Here is a 17,495-nt window from a genome sequence, read left to right on the forward strand (position 1 = left end):
GAAGTTATCTTTTCTCATCTAAATATTTTTAAAGATGCCAATTCTACATGCCTCCTGCGACACAATGTGCATGTTCATTTCCACAGCTGTGTATAAACTAACATGAATTATCCACACTCATTTTAGGTCCAAATACATCACAATATTTAAATATACACTAACATGTTTTGCTGAATTCATGCCTTCATGTTTAATTTTAAGTATAACCCTGCTCTCTTTTTAATGTATCTTTCAGGGATTTAACATTCTACTGTTGCCTTACAATGGTAGTACTTTATCATCTGCAAATAAACATTATGTATCAAAAGTTATCCACTGTTGGAATTCTGTAATATTATTGTTCCCTATCACAAAAAGAACTGTCTGAATAAATTAAATAATTTTCTCTTCCAAGCCTTAAATTGAATTTTAAAATTAAAGTTTATGGTCTGCTCCCCCTACATATTTAGATAATCAGATTTAATACAAGGTCTCAAATTTTGGGTTGGGACCTCAAAATGGGTTGTGACACTGTTTTAAGGGGGTTGCCAGGGGTTGGCATTGTTAGACTTGTTGGGGCCTAAGCCCAATTCCCACCACTCAGGGCCAAACCTGAAAACCAAGCCTATCCTGCCTCCCCTGAGGTCAATGCCCTGAGTAACAAGGTTAGGCTACAGGTCTCTTATCCAGGTCTAAAGTCCTTGGGCTTTGCTCTTCCCACCTCTCCCCAGAGCAGTGGGAATAAGGCAGGTTCAGGCCTCCTGGGATTGTGCAGTAATTTTTGTTGTTAGAATGGAGTCACGGTGTAATAAAGTTTGCAAAACCCTAGATTAGAAGAAATAATGATGCAAAATTCTACAGCTATTAATGAGACCACAAATAACTTTTTTCAGGGACATTGGGGAGTGGGCAAAGTAAAAAGGGATTATGAGACGAGTTAAATCTCAGTATACTTACTAGTAACAGAGAAAGACAGAGAAAATGATCATACTTTGAATTTAGCTCAAAAGCAGCAGTATTGGGTAGTGTATGATGCCATAGCACAGGTATACATGCAGACATTCATCTCTGTAACATTTAATTGATCAACAGTTCATAAATTATATCGTTATATTTCTTGAAAAAAGCACAGAATGCCTTTTTTTTAAAAATTGAATCCATTGTGTTTGCTTTGTTTGAGCTGTGTTTGTTACATAGACTTTCCATTAAGGTTGAAAGACAGTAACGCCAAAATAATCTCATTAACGTGAGACTTTAAAGGTTAATTTTACAGAGTTGATTATTTTTACAGGGCAATAAATCTATCATATCAATCTCCTCATTAAACCATGCCCCATCTATTATAATGTATACTTTACCTTCTAGTCAGATAACTTTTTTTTTCAAGTTGAAGTCTGATGCACTCTTAATTTATCAAAATGTTTGGATTTAGATTATTGAAACAAAAGTTTGAAGAATTATACAAATACTAGAACCTGCAATTTACTTGTTTTAGACCAATGGTCCCCAAACTGTGGGGCACATACTCTTAGGGGGACATGAAAGAATTTTATAGGGGGACAGGCGTGGCAAGCCCTGGGCCAGCCCCCACTGGGGGTGGGAAGGAAGCAGCATCAGCCACATTCTGATCCACAGCTCTCCTCCTGGCCTTGTCCCTGGGCATGTCCCAGCCCACTTTAACCACTGTCCCACTTCAAGCCCCAGCTCCAGGAGAGTGGGGAGGTAGACCTGTTAAGGTAGAGGGCATGAGCAAAAGAGTCTGGGGACCACTGTCCTAGATAGTCTTGCATTAAGAAGGCTGTTTCAAATATCTTTAATGTTTGTGTTAAGTAGCTGAGATAACATAATGGTTTACTATATGAAAAAAGCAAGTTACATTACATCTACTATTCCAGCTCAGTGTTATACTACAGAGTGGGTCTAAATATTGCAAGAACATTCAAGGAGATCTGAAATTTCACAGGTGTTCCAATTATAATAAATAATGTTTCATCACACATGAATTGTTTTTCCAGTTTCTGCCTGAATTTACCTATGCAACATGTCTAGACACAAAGAAACTATATGCAGGTCTGTTAAAAAGTAACAAAAACAAGTTTAATGGAAGGATGAAAAGTTTAGGAGGAGCAAGTCTATAAAATTATGTGCCAGTTGGGTGGTCCAAAAAGGCTATGTAATAATTTAGCAGATATTCAAGTGTGTGAAAATATTCTGTATCTTTTGAACACTTCTCCAGCAAACACTAATGTCACAGTAAAGCTGATTTTCCGGGAGAGGAGAGCCCACCAAGACATACCACATAGAACAAAATTGTTTGTCCTTTACATGCCAGAAGACAACAGGATCCAAGGGACATGAATTAATCACGTCACAACTTTACTAACTTTACTTGTTAAATCAAACTATTCAGCAATAATTAGTATGATACAGGCCAAGCTTATTTCCAATTGGTAAAGGACTGCCACCGGCCTGCTGTTCTCTCCACAGTGGATTCCTAGCCTGTTGCTGGGACCTCACTACTCTCCCTTCTTGTGAGGACTGAGCATTTAGAGAAAGAGGGTTGGTCTCCTTGTAGAACCAAACTTTAGGAGCCTGTTCTCTGTTCCTAAGCATCTTTAGGAATGGTCCTTTCTAAAGGTTACTTCACATTCCAGTTTATCATGGAACTAAACCCTAAGAAACAAATACCTGCATTGAACACCTGCCACCTACGAAATTATGACAGTTTGAACCTTACCTTCTGAGTGGGTCACTAGGCAATCTGCAGTGCTGGAAAAATCCTCCCAAGAAAGCCAACTACCCACAATGCCCCCAGGAGACCAAACCCAGTACTAAACTAATTCCAGGTATGGGAGAGAAGGACTGGCCAATCCAGAAAAGAGAGAGGATTCAGGCTGGAAAGCCCGGGCTTATACATACTTGCCCATGTGTGCAGAGGCCAATGGTTTACCTGACCCCTAGCCATTCCCACCCACCAACTCAGTTGATGTGCTCCTCCTCACCTGCTAGCCAAGTTCCTCCCAACCTCAGAGGGAGAGGTGAAATTTAAAGGAGCCACATTCCGTTTCTTCCCACCAGTCCATCCCTCCAAGATGGCCTTCTGCATGACATGTACACTCAGGCATTCTGCTAATACTGACAAACATTGTACATCAGATTCAGAGACGTTGGAATAAAGAGGCAGAGTCTGAAAGGCTACTGATAACCTGAAGTGACTTTAGAAAATAAAATCTGTTTTCTGTGTGTGGGATATTAAAGTTCTATATTATTGTAATTTGAATTCTTTAAGGGAGAGGAACCAAAAGTTCAATTTTCACCAATAAAGGGTTTCCTCTGTTTATTCTGTGGGGCTTTTTTGTGTTTTTTGTTTTGTTTTTGCTTGTTTGTTTTTTGCTTCAATGTTCTTGGTACAACTTTTTTCACATAAGTCTGTTGACTATATTCTTCAGTCACAAGCTTAATTCTATTCTTTCTTAGAAGTAGTAACCCATAGATTTTATAAAATAAACTATTTGAACTTTTTTTTTAGTTAATCTCTCTTACAATGATTTTGTCTGGAGCAGGTGCCTTCACGATTAAACAACGAAAGAATAGGTACTTCAAGATAAAGTGGAACTATTTTACCCAGTTAAATGATGAACATTATTTATTTGACAGTGAGCCTTTGCTTAATGCCCAAATGCTTTTTTAAAACTTTGTATCAAAATTAAGTCTAAACTTGCCATTCTTCAATTTGTAAATTACCACAAATGAGCACAGTACAGTGAACCCTCGCTACTTCGCGGTTCGACCATCGCGGATTCACGACTTCGCGGACTTTTTCATTACATTATGTATATACGTGAATACGCGATGGTCGAACCGCGAAGTAGCGAGGGTTCACTGTACTGTGAACATAAAATTGATCCTTACCAAAACTTTAAAAAGCCTCGGGGGAAGCCGGCGGGGGGGCATCCCAGGCGCGCCTGGGCTGCTCCCCCGCCGGAGCCCCTCCGCGGCTTTCAAAGGGGGCTCCGGCGGGGGAGCAGCCCAGGCGCGCCTGGGATGCCCCCCCACGCCGGCTTCCCCGGAGGCTTTGAAAGCCGCGGAGGGGCTCCGGCGGGGGAGCAGCCCAGGCGCGCCTGGGATGCCCCCCCGCCGGCTTCCCCCGAGGCTTTTTAAAGTTTTGGTAAGGATCAATTTTATGTTCACAGTACAGTGAACCCTCGCTACTTCGCTTCTATTTGTCTCTAGCTAGGGAAGGAGATCAAGGAGTGAGAATGCTGCACAAATGACATCTTCAGATAAAGTATTTTTAAATCAAAATGAAGCACAGGATGATGAACTTGAGAGCGAGTTATGTATGACTAGTGGAAATGGAAAGTTCTATTTACATGTACAACAGATGAATCAATATCACTACAAGGATTTTTCTTGAAAATATAACACAATAAATATATGCACTTTTTCTGAATAAATATAGACTAACATTAATGCTGATGAACCATTAAGGAATTACAGTAGGACAGGATGCAGTAAGAAAAAAATCTTGTACTGCAGGCATTCGCACATGAAAACAATACAGAACCTCTAATTTTCCTCAGTCAGAGACAGAGATTTGGTGACAAAGTTTACTACAATGCTTAATTTTTATTATACCAAATGACAGATGTGGATTTAATCACTATTGGATATATACTAGTTCAGAAGAATGACTTTATTCACTATATCTATTAGTAAGATACTATAGTGTGTGCAAAGTGATTTAGGTAACAAACTCTGATTAGCTTATTGCATGTTCTGTTTCCTCAGAGACTAGTACTCAGAAAAGTACAGTTGTATTATTGTTGAACTGTTATTTATGAACAATTTTTTTACTAGCCAAACCCTTGCTTTTATCACTGAATAAGCAATCCAGAAACATGTCTGATAAACAAAAAAAACCTTATTTACTGTAATTTGGATTAAATACATGGTGCATATTACAAGGAATCAAATAGTTAAAGCTATGTCTGGGTTTAGCTTGGTAATAAAGAGGGAGAAGATGAGAAATTTCTCAAGAAGTCAGAATCTCCAAAGTGTATTTACATCTTTTTTCTTCATATTAGCACAGCTTTATTAAATATTTGGAGAATAACTATGCCCATTGATAACAGTTGAAGAGGATGAAAGACGGCATTCACAAAAAATAAAAGGTCAATAGAGAAAGGCAACTCTGCAACATGTAGTTCAGATGCTAGGGAAGCAATAGTATTTAACAGTGATAAAATAACATACACAATTGATTAATAATCATTAATCTCAAAAACGTTATTTTAATTATATACATTTGTGAGATGTAGCATTTTTCAGAGCTAGTTACTTAGTAAAAAGCAAAAAAGCCTACAAGTTGAATTTTTTTCCTGAACAATCTCACCTGAAGCTCCCGTTTCATGTATTTTTTCTTCATGTTTGCCATCTTGTTTGCAACCATTTTCGTCATCAGCCTCATCCTCACCCCACCAGGATGGCTGGCCATACAAAGGTGTACCACGAGGCATGGCAGAAAGATCTATAGAAGTATTCGAAAGCCAAAGAAATTACTTCACCATTTACTTCACGTAAGATATTTAGATATATCTTCTGATGGATCTTGTATGTTGAAAGTTAAAGTGATTTGACCACCTGTGTTTCCTCTAATACAAAACAAATTCAAAGTCTAGACAAATGAGCTCTACGCTAAATATAAAAGCTTACTAACGAACTGACCAAAACTGCTTGCTTGGTTAGGCATTTATGCAAATTCAGGTGACTTACATCTAGCTGCTATTGCACAGTATTTTTAAATATTTATTTTCTGCTTTCATTTAAAAGACAAATCATCTCACTAAGAGCACACTATCTAAAACTGTATGCTACTAGCTTTGTGAAATTATTCTTTTACTTACACTGACCTTTCACTGGAATACCTATCATGTGGAAATCTGATCAAATTTTGTAATGCTGCCAAGGTTTCAATAGCTGACAGTTACTAAAGAACACCAAAACATAAACACTTATACAACAGCTAGATCGCAATGATATTTTTAAAGCTATATTAAACTAAAAAAGAAACTATAAAAACCCTAAATCTATTTTTTTCTTATACTATACACAGTATAAGTGTCTGAATAGAAAAGGGTTAAGTAAGAAATTAGATATGAAATAGTTATTCCACCTCCATGACTAAGCAGTCAGTTGATCTCTGAGCTGCTCTCTGTATAAAGAAGAGTTTATATTCTTAAGACAATACTGCACCCACCTCAGATTTAGTTATTTTAATATACAGATGTTCTAACAGACTAGATATTAACTTCTTTCACATTGTGTTTTAATATCAGGTGCCTCAGTGACTGGGTATATGCGCTTTCTGTTGCAAAAACTGTTCTGTTTCTTTTTTTTGAATCCACAAATTTCTACTATTTTATTAGACATTTTTGTTTGGAGAACAAAAATAGAGAATTTGAAAGTAATTAATTGTTTTGGCAACAATATGCAGTATTTACTTGCTAGGAAATAAAGACTATTTGCGAACATCTACCCTGTGAGCAAATAATGGTTTGCTCGACAGCGCTCAAAGAGTTAATCTTCACCCACAAGTAGACAGCTGCTTCAAAATGTTTAATGTAATTGAAAATACCTATATATGTAATTATTTTCTTCAAAAACAATGTTCTTCATTGTTATAGAGTCTTGAAGTTAAAAAAAAAAAACAGCTACAAACAACAGAGTTTATGTTAATGTGTTTAACTGCATGAATAATAGCAAAACACTTACATATATAACAAGTGGCTAACCAGAAAATCAATATATCAATACACTTCTGAGTACATCTGGGCACATTTTTCCAAATAGTTTATTCAATAAAAATGAAAATGTTTTTTTCAAGGTGTTTCAGATAAACACTTATATGAACAAAAAAATGTGTGCGTCCCTTTAGCCCAATGGTTAGGACACTTGCTTGGGATACGAGAAACCCAGGCTTGAATTCTCACTTTAGAACAGTTACCTAAATTATGATCTTCCCCTTAAAGCATCCTACCTTAATGCTGAGGTGGGTTACTCTCAGTCTCTCCTATTAACTATGTTCCATTTTGTATAATGTAGTCACTGGAGTAGGGGATGTGCACCCAGGCCTCTCTTCTAGCATGCAAGTGCCCTAACCACTAAACTATAGGTTGGTTTGCTCTCAGTTGCTCATACCTTAGTTCTTCCAACTTTGCAAAAATATATAAATATTGGAGGCGGGAAAGGGTGGGGAAGAGAAAAAGAGAAGAAGAACAACTCTATAGCATGTTAATTAAAGTGCGTACTTGGAAGGTAGGAGATGTAGGTTCAAATCCCTCTTCTGAATGAGGCAGAGAGAAGACTTGAACCCACATCTCCTACCTCTCAGATGAGCATACATTCTCACTGTAGTTTTCTTTAATGTTTGCACCACACTTATCACAATGGTGTCCTGATTCATTAGCAAAGTCCCTAAGTGTTACAGAAATGTAAATAATATTAATATGAACAGAAAAAGATTACTGAAAAATATCCATGTTAACCGAAAAGTCTCATTAGTGAATAAATTAAAATGCTACAAATAAAATGTTCACAAAAGTTTGCACTGAGTGTGATGGCTGTGTGCAAGGAAAGATCTGGAAATTCAGGAAACTCTTAGGGGTGTGTGTGTGTGTGTGTGAGCATTTAAAAATCTCTTGCAGCATGTTTACAATAACCGCCAAAATTTCGGAGGAAAGAGAAAAATTGCCTTCTCTAATTAGACATTGCATTGCTACAAAAATTAATCTCACCCATAGATTTTTCTTCAGACTTCAGTGCTTCTATAGCTTTGTGATGCACTTCACTTATGGCATCTGGTACCTTTGGATCAGCACCTGTGGAACTGGCTGGTTTTGATCCTTCAGCCTCTGAGGATTTTTGGGATAACTGGAGTTGACTTGTAAATTTTTCATGCTACACAACATTTAAGAAAAAAGAAAAAGATTTCACATCTAAAATAAACTACATAAACTGTAGTTATACATATAAAGAGAAGGGCAGAACAAAGGTATGACAGATGAGACATTTGGGAAGCATCGGGACTTTATACTGAAATGTGCCAAATAGGTATGGACTTCTGCAACGTTAGATGTTCAATGTCCATTTAGCATCCTGCCTCGGTGAATTGGTTTTCTGGAAGGTTAATGACAAATCCTCAGTGCCAGTTATGCAACAATTCAGCCTTTGAAGCTTTTCTCCCTGAGGAGAAGAACACTGACTTGTGTTACTTGTTACAATTAGCCAGAGATCAAATGCTCAAATTGTATAAAGGAACAGCTAAACTGCTCCAGGTTGTTCTTGCTCTTCATCTGAAACATGAGGTGAAGTTGTAAACCAGGAGAGAAAACCCAACGGTCGGAATTTCAGACACTGAAATCTATCAGAATCAAATGCTGGAGGTAGAGAGACTATTAAGCTTATACGACAAGGAGTCTTGTAGCACCTTATAGACCAATAGATGTCCTGGAGCAAAAACTTTTGTGGGCAAAGACCCACTTCGTCAGATGCATGTAGTGGAAATTTCCAGAGGCAGGTATAAATATGCAGGTAAGAATCAGGCTAGAGATAAGGAGGTAAATTCAACCAGGGAGGATGAGGCCCACTTCTAGCAGCTCATCTGAAGGTGCTACAGGACTCCTTGTCGCTTTTGCAGATCCAGATTAATATGGCTACCCCTCTGATATTAAGCTTATAGCATTCATGTAGCTCTTTTGGGGGTTTGGGGATATTTTTTGTTTGTTTCTTTGCTTTTGATGTTTTCTCTTTGATGCTTATGATTCAAGAGAAAATGTGCTTTGTTTTATGAAGGCTGGTTGATAACTGATCTGCGCTGCTGTAATCTAACCCATGAAAAAAGAATGAACCATAGATGCTGGACCCCAATCTGACCGGCTGGGGAAATCACAGTAAGATGCAGAGAGACTGCAAAACTAAAATCTGGCCTTGAGAGAAACATCCAAGACTCCATGTGGTAAAGGTGATTGCTAGGAAGCCTAAACCTTTAGTGGGTGCCTTTGAGAAGGCTAAGGGTGAGGAAGGGAGGATCAAAGACATAGATAACACTTAAACTATGACAGTAGTGATTGATATTATTACCTTAAGAGCTTCTTCAGGGACTCTCATTTCACCTCTGACTACAGTAAAAAGATTAGTATGTATGAAATGATAAGGAAAAAGTTTCACAGCCCCAGAAAAAATTAAACTTCAGACAGAAATAATCTTATTTCAAGTTGAGCCACAGCGAATACATGAGATTTTTCTGTAAAGTGGAATAAACATAACTTAATAGAATGAAAAAACTAAAAATATCAGAATATTAGAAATCTGGTAAGTTCTTACTTATAAAAGCTGCCTTAAACCTGGACAATCTCATACAGCTTCTAAAAAACCAAGAGAATATTATAATATAGTCTCATATTATTAAGATCTGTTTTCAAATATTTTACACTTGTGCTCAATATATTATGAAGTATATTTTCAAATTAAACACATTGTTATTCATTACTTGTGATATAGTACAATGTGCCAGAGGTAGTGTGCATCTTGTAAATACAATAGTACAAAAATGGCAAGTCCCTACTATGAAGTTTATAAATTAGGCATTCAACAAGGGATGACAACAAACAAAGGTTAGAAAGAAACCCCAAATCTTTAAATGTTAATTTTCATCTCTATTATGGATTGGCTAGTCATTACAGTAGAGGCCAGATCTGTGGAACTTATTACTCAAAGAAAAAAGAAGTTACTCGCCCTGTGATGTAACAATTGTTCTTCGAGATGTGCCCCGTGGGTGCTCCACTCTAGGTGTCGGATCCCGTCCTGGTGCCGCGGCTCGGGGACTTTTCATAGCCATGCTCCGTCGGCTCACGCATGCGTGCTTCCCCAGGATAGCGTTTGCGCCTTTGATCATCCGCGTGTGAGCCGGCAACCATCAGTTCCTCTCACCCGCTCAGCTGGAAGAAAAAAATAAAGAACAATTCCGGAGCGGGGAGGAAGGGCGGGTCATGGAGCACCCACGGGGCACATCTCGAAGAACAATTGTTACTTCACAGGGTGAGTAACTTTTTTCTTCTTCGAGTGGCCCTGTGGGTGCTCCACTCTAGGTGACTCCGGAGCAGTCTCCAGAACAGAATTAGAGTGCTCTGGAATCAAGACTACCAGCACGATTAAGTACTGCTGTAGCCACAGAAGAGTCTGAAGCAAACTGATCGACTATAGCATAGTGCTTCATAAAAGTCACGTTAGAAGACCATGTTGCCGCTCTGCAAATGTCACGAAAGGACACTCCACTCAGAAAGGCCGTAGTAGTAGCAACTGCCCTAGTTGAATGAGCTCTCAGAAGAGAAGGGAGAGGCTTCCCTCGTTGTGAGTGGCATATGAATATACATGAAACTATCAGTCTCGAATTATGCTGAGAAGTTAGAGGCTGTCCTTTTGAATAGTGCGCTAATGATACCAGCAAACGGTCTGTTTTCCTAAAACCCCGCATTCTGTCAATGTAAAACGCTAAGGATCTTCTCACATCCAACGTATGCAACTGCGCTGCTTGCGTTGAGGTATGGGGTTTTAGAAAGAAACATGGTAAAACTACTGGCTCATTTATGTGAAATTCAGAAGAAACCTGCGGGATAAACGCCGGATGAGTCCTCAATGGAAAAACTGTATATGGAGGTGAGGTCATAAAAGCTGCTCTCACTCACTCTGCGAGCCGAAGTGAGGGCTAGGAGAAATAGAAGCTTGACAGTAAATAAGTGTAACGTCACTGTAGCCAAGGGCTCAAAGGGAGGACGAGTCAAAGTTTCTAGGACTAGATCTAAATTCCATAAAGGCGGAGGAGGCCTCCGCTGGCGATGAAGATTCGAGAGCCCCTTCAGAAACCTTTATGTAATAGGGTGAGCGAACAAGGAAACATCCCCATCCTTATGATGGAATGCATTAATTGCTGCCAAGTGTACTCGTAGAGATGCAACTGCCAGGCCATTGTCATGAAGCTGCAAGAGGTATTCCAATATACAAGGTAGGGTTGTGAAACAAGGGTCTACATTGTTATCCGCACACCACGCTTGGTATTTGGACCACTTAGCTGTATAAGCGGTTCGTGTAGACTGTTTTCTACTATGCATCAACACTTGCTTGACTCGCGGAGAACAGGATGGCTTGGAGTTGGTAAACCAACAAGCATCCTGGGGAAGCATGCATGCGTGAGCCGGCGGAGCATGGCTATGAAAAGTCTCTAAGCTGCAGCGCAGGGACGGGACCTGACACCTAGAGTGGAGCACCCACAGGGCCACTCGAAGAAGAAGGCCATTTTCTGATGTGCACACATAGATTTTCCTATTTGTCATCACGCTGAACTGCACCAGATCCATTACAACTGGATTTTCACACCATAGTGCCTTCAGGGTGGGATGCAGACTCATTCTTTAAATATGGACATACAAAATGAGGAATTTATTCCTACCCCCCCTTTTTCCTTTGTCTACTACAGTGTGAAGACTTTTGCCAAAAATGATATTGACTGAAGACAGGATGACCTATATGCTGTATTTGGTGAACTTACAATGGGCCATGAGATTGGCAAACGGCTCTCAATATAGGTGACATGAGTACTCAGACTGTTGGTACTCAGACTGGGATTTAAATGTCCCGCACTTCATTAGCATAATCTCACCAGCACGCTATTCCGATCGCCAGCTGATTCGAACCAGGAAGCGTGCTCCAGGCCGTGTTATTTCAAATCAGACTTCTCAAAATGAGTAACGTTAGTTTAAACCAAGGGGTTTGATTCGAACTAATGTGGCCCGAAGCACGCTTCCTGGTTCGAATCAGCTGGCGATCGGAATAGCGCGTGGGCGAGATTATGGTAATGAAGCGCAGAACATTTAAATCCCCGCTTCATTAGTGATTTCGGTTGCCTACATTTGCATCCCTAGTTCGAACTAGGCTGCAAGTGTAGACGTACCCTAAAGCTCTTACTGCTCTTGTTTTTCAGAGAACATTCCTTAACTCATTCTTTATTTGCTACTAGGGATAATATTTTTTAAACTACAGGTTCTCACCAATTCATATTATCTTAATGGGCAGAGGAATATATCCTGCTTATTTATTTCTAATAAATGTTAAAGAAATATGAAAAAACATGCAAATCTAATCACTTTATGATCAGTTAAACTTAAGAAGAGCTAAATTACTTTTACAAGAAAAATGCATTGCAAACAGATGTACATTTAAGGATATCATAGCCAAATCTCAATTTATCTTCAAGCTTCAGAGTAATGTATGTTTGTTCAGGAATCCTCACTTCATTCACAAATGTCTACAAAATAAAAAGAAGATAGATATAGTTATACAGGCAGTCCCCGGGTTACGTACAAGATAGGGACTGTAGGTTTGTTCTTAAGTTGAATTTGTATGTAAGTCGGAACTGGTACATATTGTAGGGGAAACTCTAGCCAAACATTTCTCCAGAACTCAGTTTTATTCTCCCACACCCTACTTCCCTCAGTCCTTTATTCTCAAGCTAAGGTGTCTGCTGAGAAAAGCCGCTCCGCGTCTCCCTGGTCTGCTGAGGGGGCAGGCGCTAGCTTCGCGTCTCCCTTGTCTGCTGGGGGGAAGCAGCTAGTGCGGGGTTACCTCACCCCGTTTGTAAGTAGGGATCCGATATAAGTCGGATCCATGTAACCCGGGGACTGCCTGTACTTCAAAATGTAAGAAAATTTTTAATACCCATCTAAACCTGAACAAGAAGTTGCAGCACTGAATAAATAATGTTACAGATTAATGATACATGATTGTATTGGTGAATTAAACATTTATGTAGAGCTATTACATGTCTTATGAAGTACTTCAAAAAGGAAGTGAAATATTAGAGTCAGCTAATCAGAGCGGTATAATTACACTAACCTTGCAAAGCTTATTTCAGTACTATTTTCATCTTCTGTGTAGTGGAATTGTTCATTGAACAATATCCTGTTCCCTCAAAAAAATTTTTCCAGTAGCCTTTTTTATCCAATACAGAGATGTCCAGTTTAGCAGTTATTTAATAATGTTAACTGCCTCTTGAGTTTCTTGATACTGTCATCATCCATTCTATTTTATATAGTATGCAACATTGTAATATCTGAGCACCAAGGAAACAATTTTTTAATAATTGCAGAAAAGGTTTAAAAACAACAAAAACAAGAAATGTAGACAACATTAGGTTGTTGGTTTTGATGCATAGACTACTTGCTTTCATAAACAGAATTTGTCCTAACTATGCTGTCTTCACAAAAAAAACATCACCCATTAAGAGGTGTACCAAGCTGCACAAATTCAGAACTTTTAAAGAGCTGATCTAAAGGACTGAGCACCTACATCAATGCCTGGTCACTATGTTGGCAAAGACCAAAAGAGAAAGCAATCCTAACCAAAACCTTTTTTTTATTATTTTTTTTTTGCCTGAAGACAGAAACTCCAAAAACTAGTGCTAATGGAAGAATGGCAAATGTGGAAACATAGCACCAGTATATGTGAACATCAATTATTAGACAAAACACATGATTTTGTTTTCATTACTCTTCTTACTGCCATGAGAAAGAGTAGCCTCTTGGAAGATGGGTGAGAAGTACACTTAGAGGAATTAAAAAAAAAAAAGAGGAAAAGAAAGACTTGCATAGCTATATTGCCATAAATTGCTACTTAGCCTCCAATCTAAAATTAAAACTAACATATATCAACTGCTGAGAGTTATATTAAGAATCTGGAAAAATGAATGCATTTAGAAGCTATTATAACTATGGTGAAACTGCACTGTAGCAAAAGCTACAGGATAGTTTACAAGTTGCAATGCAGTTTACCATTCACTCAAAAAGATAATTAACGTATACAGGATCCCATTAGACCTACACAGGTTGAACCTTTGTAAACTGTAATACTCTGCTCCAGCAACATCCATGGTCCAATAGGACATGGGTGTTCCTGGACTAGAGAGCCCCGGCTGCTAGGAGTCTGGCAGCAAGAGAGCTCATCACTGGGAGCCCTACAGTCATCCAGGATAGGGTTGGGGAGCCCGTGAGTGCCTTATCATGGGAAGATAGAGAAGAAGCCACTGTGGGGGATGGAGGGAAGCTTCTACCTTCCCAAAAATTGTCTTTCCACTGGGAGGACTCAAGGGGAAAGGTAGGGTGTGAGTCTGTGTGTGTGCGCGTGCGCACACACATGTGCGCACATACAATATCCTCAAAAGGTGAGTGGGAGAAAGGTCCTAGTTCTGCAAGGAATCCTCATGGATTCCAGCACTGCCTCTGGATTGGACCGGTGTATGGGTTGGTTGGTGCCTACATCTGCTTGGTATGCTGGAGTATGGGGACTCTTGTGGATTCCAGGATCATGTTCCCAATGAGGATTCCTTCCAGGAAGGCCATGGGACTGCACCCAATGCACACTCCTGCCAGCTATGACAAGCTGTTGGGGAACCAGGGTCTGGAAGTGGGTACTGCCTATGAGAGAGTGTGGTGCCAGGAACTGGGCATTCAGGGATCTTCACTGAGACTCTGGCAAGTGTAATCTCTGCTTGGGAGACTGATGCTGCTCCAGGGACCAGTGACAGGAAGTAGGAGAGCAACATTTAGCAACCAGCACCTCGAGCTGAAAACACAGTGCTGGGGCTCAGGTGACTGGTGCTGACCATCCAAGGAATGCCATCTTGAGACACAATTGGAGATGTAAGGGACCACTGTGGGAACCCTAATGCAGGTTTATGCCATTATACACCTGTCTCAGCTGGCTCAGTAACTGCTCATTGTAGGGCATAGGCCATGAGGTCCTTAGCTGCCCGGAAGGCCTCAGGCATGGATGGCGCTCTAAAATGAGGTAAATCTTGTCTGAATGCATGGGGCCGGTCCCATACTGGTTTAGCAGGGTTGCACACCTCTATGGGGACTGTGAGAGGAGTACAACTCACTTTCTAAAGTCTTTTGTATACCCTATGGGCACCGGGGAGCACTCTATATCTGTGTGTTTCTTTTGTCTCTTCCTTGGCACTAGGGACGTTGAACAGTGTCAAGGAGAACACAGTAACGAAAGAGCACTGTGCACTGAAGCAGACATGCTCCATGCTATTTATTGCTGATTTGAGTTGGACACTACAGCTTCCATTAGGATAGCTTTAAGTTTAATTTCCCTTTCATTTTGGGTTTGTAGGCGGATGCCAGTGCAAATCCTATATTTATCATAAACGTGGGCTTCCTCCATACTAATAAACCAGATGGAGTGAGGGTCACTGACCAGCATGGGCTTAGCACACTCCCTATACAGTCTAAAGCCTTGGGACTACAGCATGCCTAATTGCAGGAACAATGTCCCATAAGAAAATTAATAGTGAGAAACTATACAATGCAAAACTGTAACAGCAGCTACTAACAACTATTTACAACTATTCTGCTAAAGCAAAAGCAGGGCCGGCAGCACCTCATGTAACAGTGCATGAATGTGGCACTCCAAAGAGTGCTAGAACCAACTCTACAGATACCACTAGGGGAAAAAAAATTCGGGCAGCACACACACCTAATATGGAATCTACATGAGCCAGCACTCAAAGACAAACTTCATCTATGGAGTAACTACAACAGTAAAGTGAAAATAAAATACTATCCTTTTTGTCAAGAGAAAAATAGAAGGAGGAGTAATAACTGCACTGATACTGACATGTAAACAGTAATGGACAAGGAGAAGCAGAGTCCACTGTGGATTCTATCCCTGACCAAAGGCAGTAGATAAGGATCTGGTGGTGGTGATTAGACTGCATAATGCTATGTATACATCCCAGTTACAGTGGGGGGGGGGGGGGGGGAGCACGTTCAGTCCAAAAGGCACTACTGAAGAAGGTCTCAGATTCCAGGTGCTGGGGGTGCTCTCTCACCTAAGCTGCACACCCACAGGGACATTGCTTGAAGAACCTGAACTCTTACTGGAAATTTTTAAGCACAGATATTCTCCACAAGGAAATGTACACATCTGAGTTATAAAGCATCTTTAGCAGGAGTACATCCACTTTTGTTGTGCATTTTGGAAATACTTTTGTGGCAACGGACACGTCAACAAGCAAAACTGTAAACAGATAACGGGTGTTGCCTCTATATAAGAGCAAGGTACACCCACATCTTGAATACTGAGTACAGATGTAGTCGCCTCAACTCAAAAAAGATATATTGGCATTGGAAAAGGTTCAGAAAAGGGCAACAAAAATGATTAGGGGTTTGGAACGAGTCCTATATGAAGAGAGATGAAAAAGACTGGGACTTTTCAGCTTAGAAAAGAGGAGCCTAAGGGGGGATATGCTAGGGGTCTATAAAATCAAGACTAGTGTGGAAAAAGTGAATAAGAAAAAGTTATTTACTTATTCCCACAATAAGAACTAGAGATCACCAAATAAAATCAATAGGCAGCAGGTTTAAAACAAACAAAAGGAAGTTTTTCTTTACTCAGTGTACAGTCAACTTCTGGAACTCCTTGCAGTGAAGGCTAAGACTTTAACAGGGTTCAAAAAGCTAGATAGATTCATGGTAGTTTGGTCCAGCAATGGCTATTAGCCAGGATGGGTAGTAATGGTGTCCTTAGCCTCTGTTTGTCTGGATATGAGTGACAGGAGAGGGATTACGTGAGGATTACCTGTTGTGTTCCCTCCCTCTGTGACATCTGGTATTGGCCACTGTCAGCAGACAGGATACTGAGCTAAATGGACCATTGGTCTGACTTAGTATGGCCATTCTTATATGTTGTTAACCAGAAATTATAGGAATCTCCTGTGGCTTTGATACACAGCCATATGAAAGGCCTGAGCGTAACATATCAGCCACGAGAATCCAATGAGGAAATGATGGAGACTGGAGTGACAGTGAGAAACTTTTTTTGCTTTATCTACTCAAATTTCTTAAGTTTAGATGGGTTGGAGACAGGGATAAGACCTTTGGGATAAAGAAGTAACATGAATAGAAAACAAAATCTTGCAACAAGGAAGGAGGAGTCTCCTCTATAAATCCCAAATAAATGGAGAGACTGGACTTGCTGGAAGACAGCTTTGTTGAAGAGGGACAGGGAAGGCAGGAGGAAATTACAGAAATAAACTATAGTATTTATCCCTGTTTCAGAGTACTTAAATATAACTCATCAATATGTGATATGGACCCAAGCAGCTGAAAAAAAAAAAAACAGGCGAGGGAGAAACTAACGTAACTAATGTAATGATCTAGTACTCTGTCCTCAACAAGACAACCCAACAGGCTGATGGAGATTGCCAGACTGCACTGAAAAATGTGCCATGGATGAAAACTACGGAGACGGAGTTCTGTATTCCCCCCCCCCTTTTCCTACAGTGGTCAGGCTAGGGAAAGGAGTTTAAATTGCCTATAAACCGAAGTCCTATAAACACCTCAGGCTCCACCAACACAACAAAAGTGGCATCAGCCCCTTACACATTGTGTTCTCTACCC

General features: G+C 39.9%; 1 protein-coding gene across 13 annotated transcripts in view; it reads right to left on the reverse strand.

The window, feature by feature from the left end:
- The window catches only part of CEP170 (centrosomal protein 170), a 173,791-nt gene that overhangs the window by 97,234 nt on the left and 59,062 nt on the right, over positions 1–17,495 (reverse strand). For all 13 annotated transcript variants that reach the window (XM_075924849.2, XM_075924853.2, XM_075924856.2 and 10 more), the window contains exons 4-7: positions 12,259–12,340; positions 9,121–9,176; positions 7,776–7,938; positions 5,375–5,509 (exon numbers count right to left, since the gene is read on the reverse strand). In XM_075924849.2, coding sequence (XP_075780964.2) covers positions 5,375–5,509; positions 7,776–7,938; positions 9,121–9,176; positions 12,259–12,340 — 436 coding nt within the window. The remainder of the gene's footprint in view (positions 1–5,374; positions 5,510–7,775; positions 7,939–9,120; positions 9,177–12,258; positions 12,341–17,495) is intronic.

This window comes from Pelodiscus sinensis, chromosome 3 (genome assembly GCF_052426305.1).
Source record: "Pelodiscus sinensis isolate ZL-2025 chromosome 3, ASM5242630v1, whole genome shotgun sequence".
Classification (NCBI taxonomy): Eukaryota; Metazoa; Chordata; order Testudines; family Trionychidae; genus Pelodiscus; species Pelodiscus sinensis.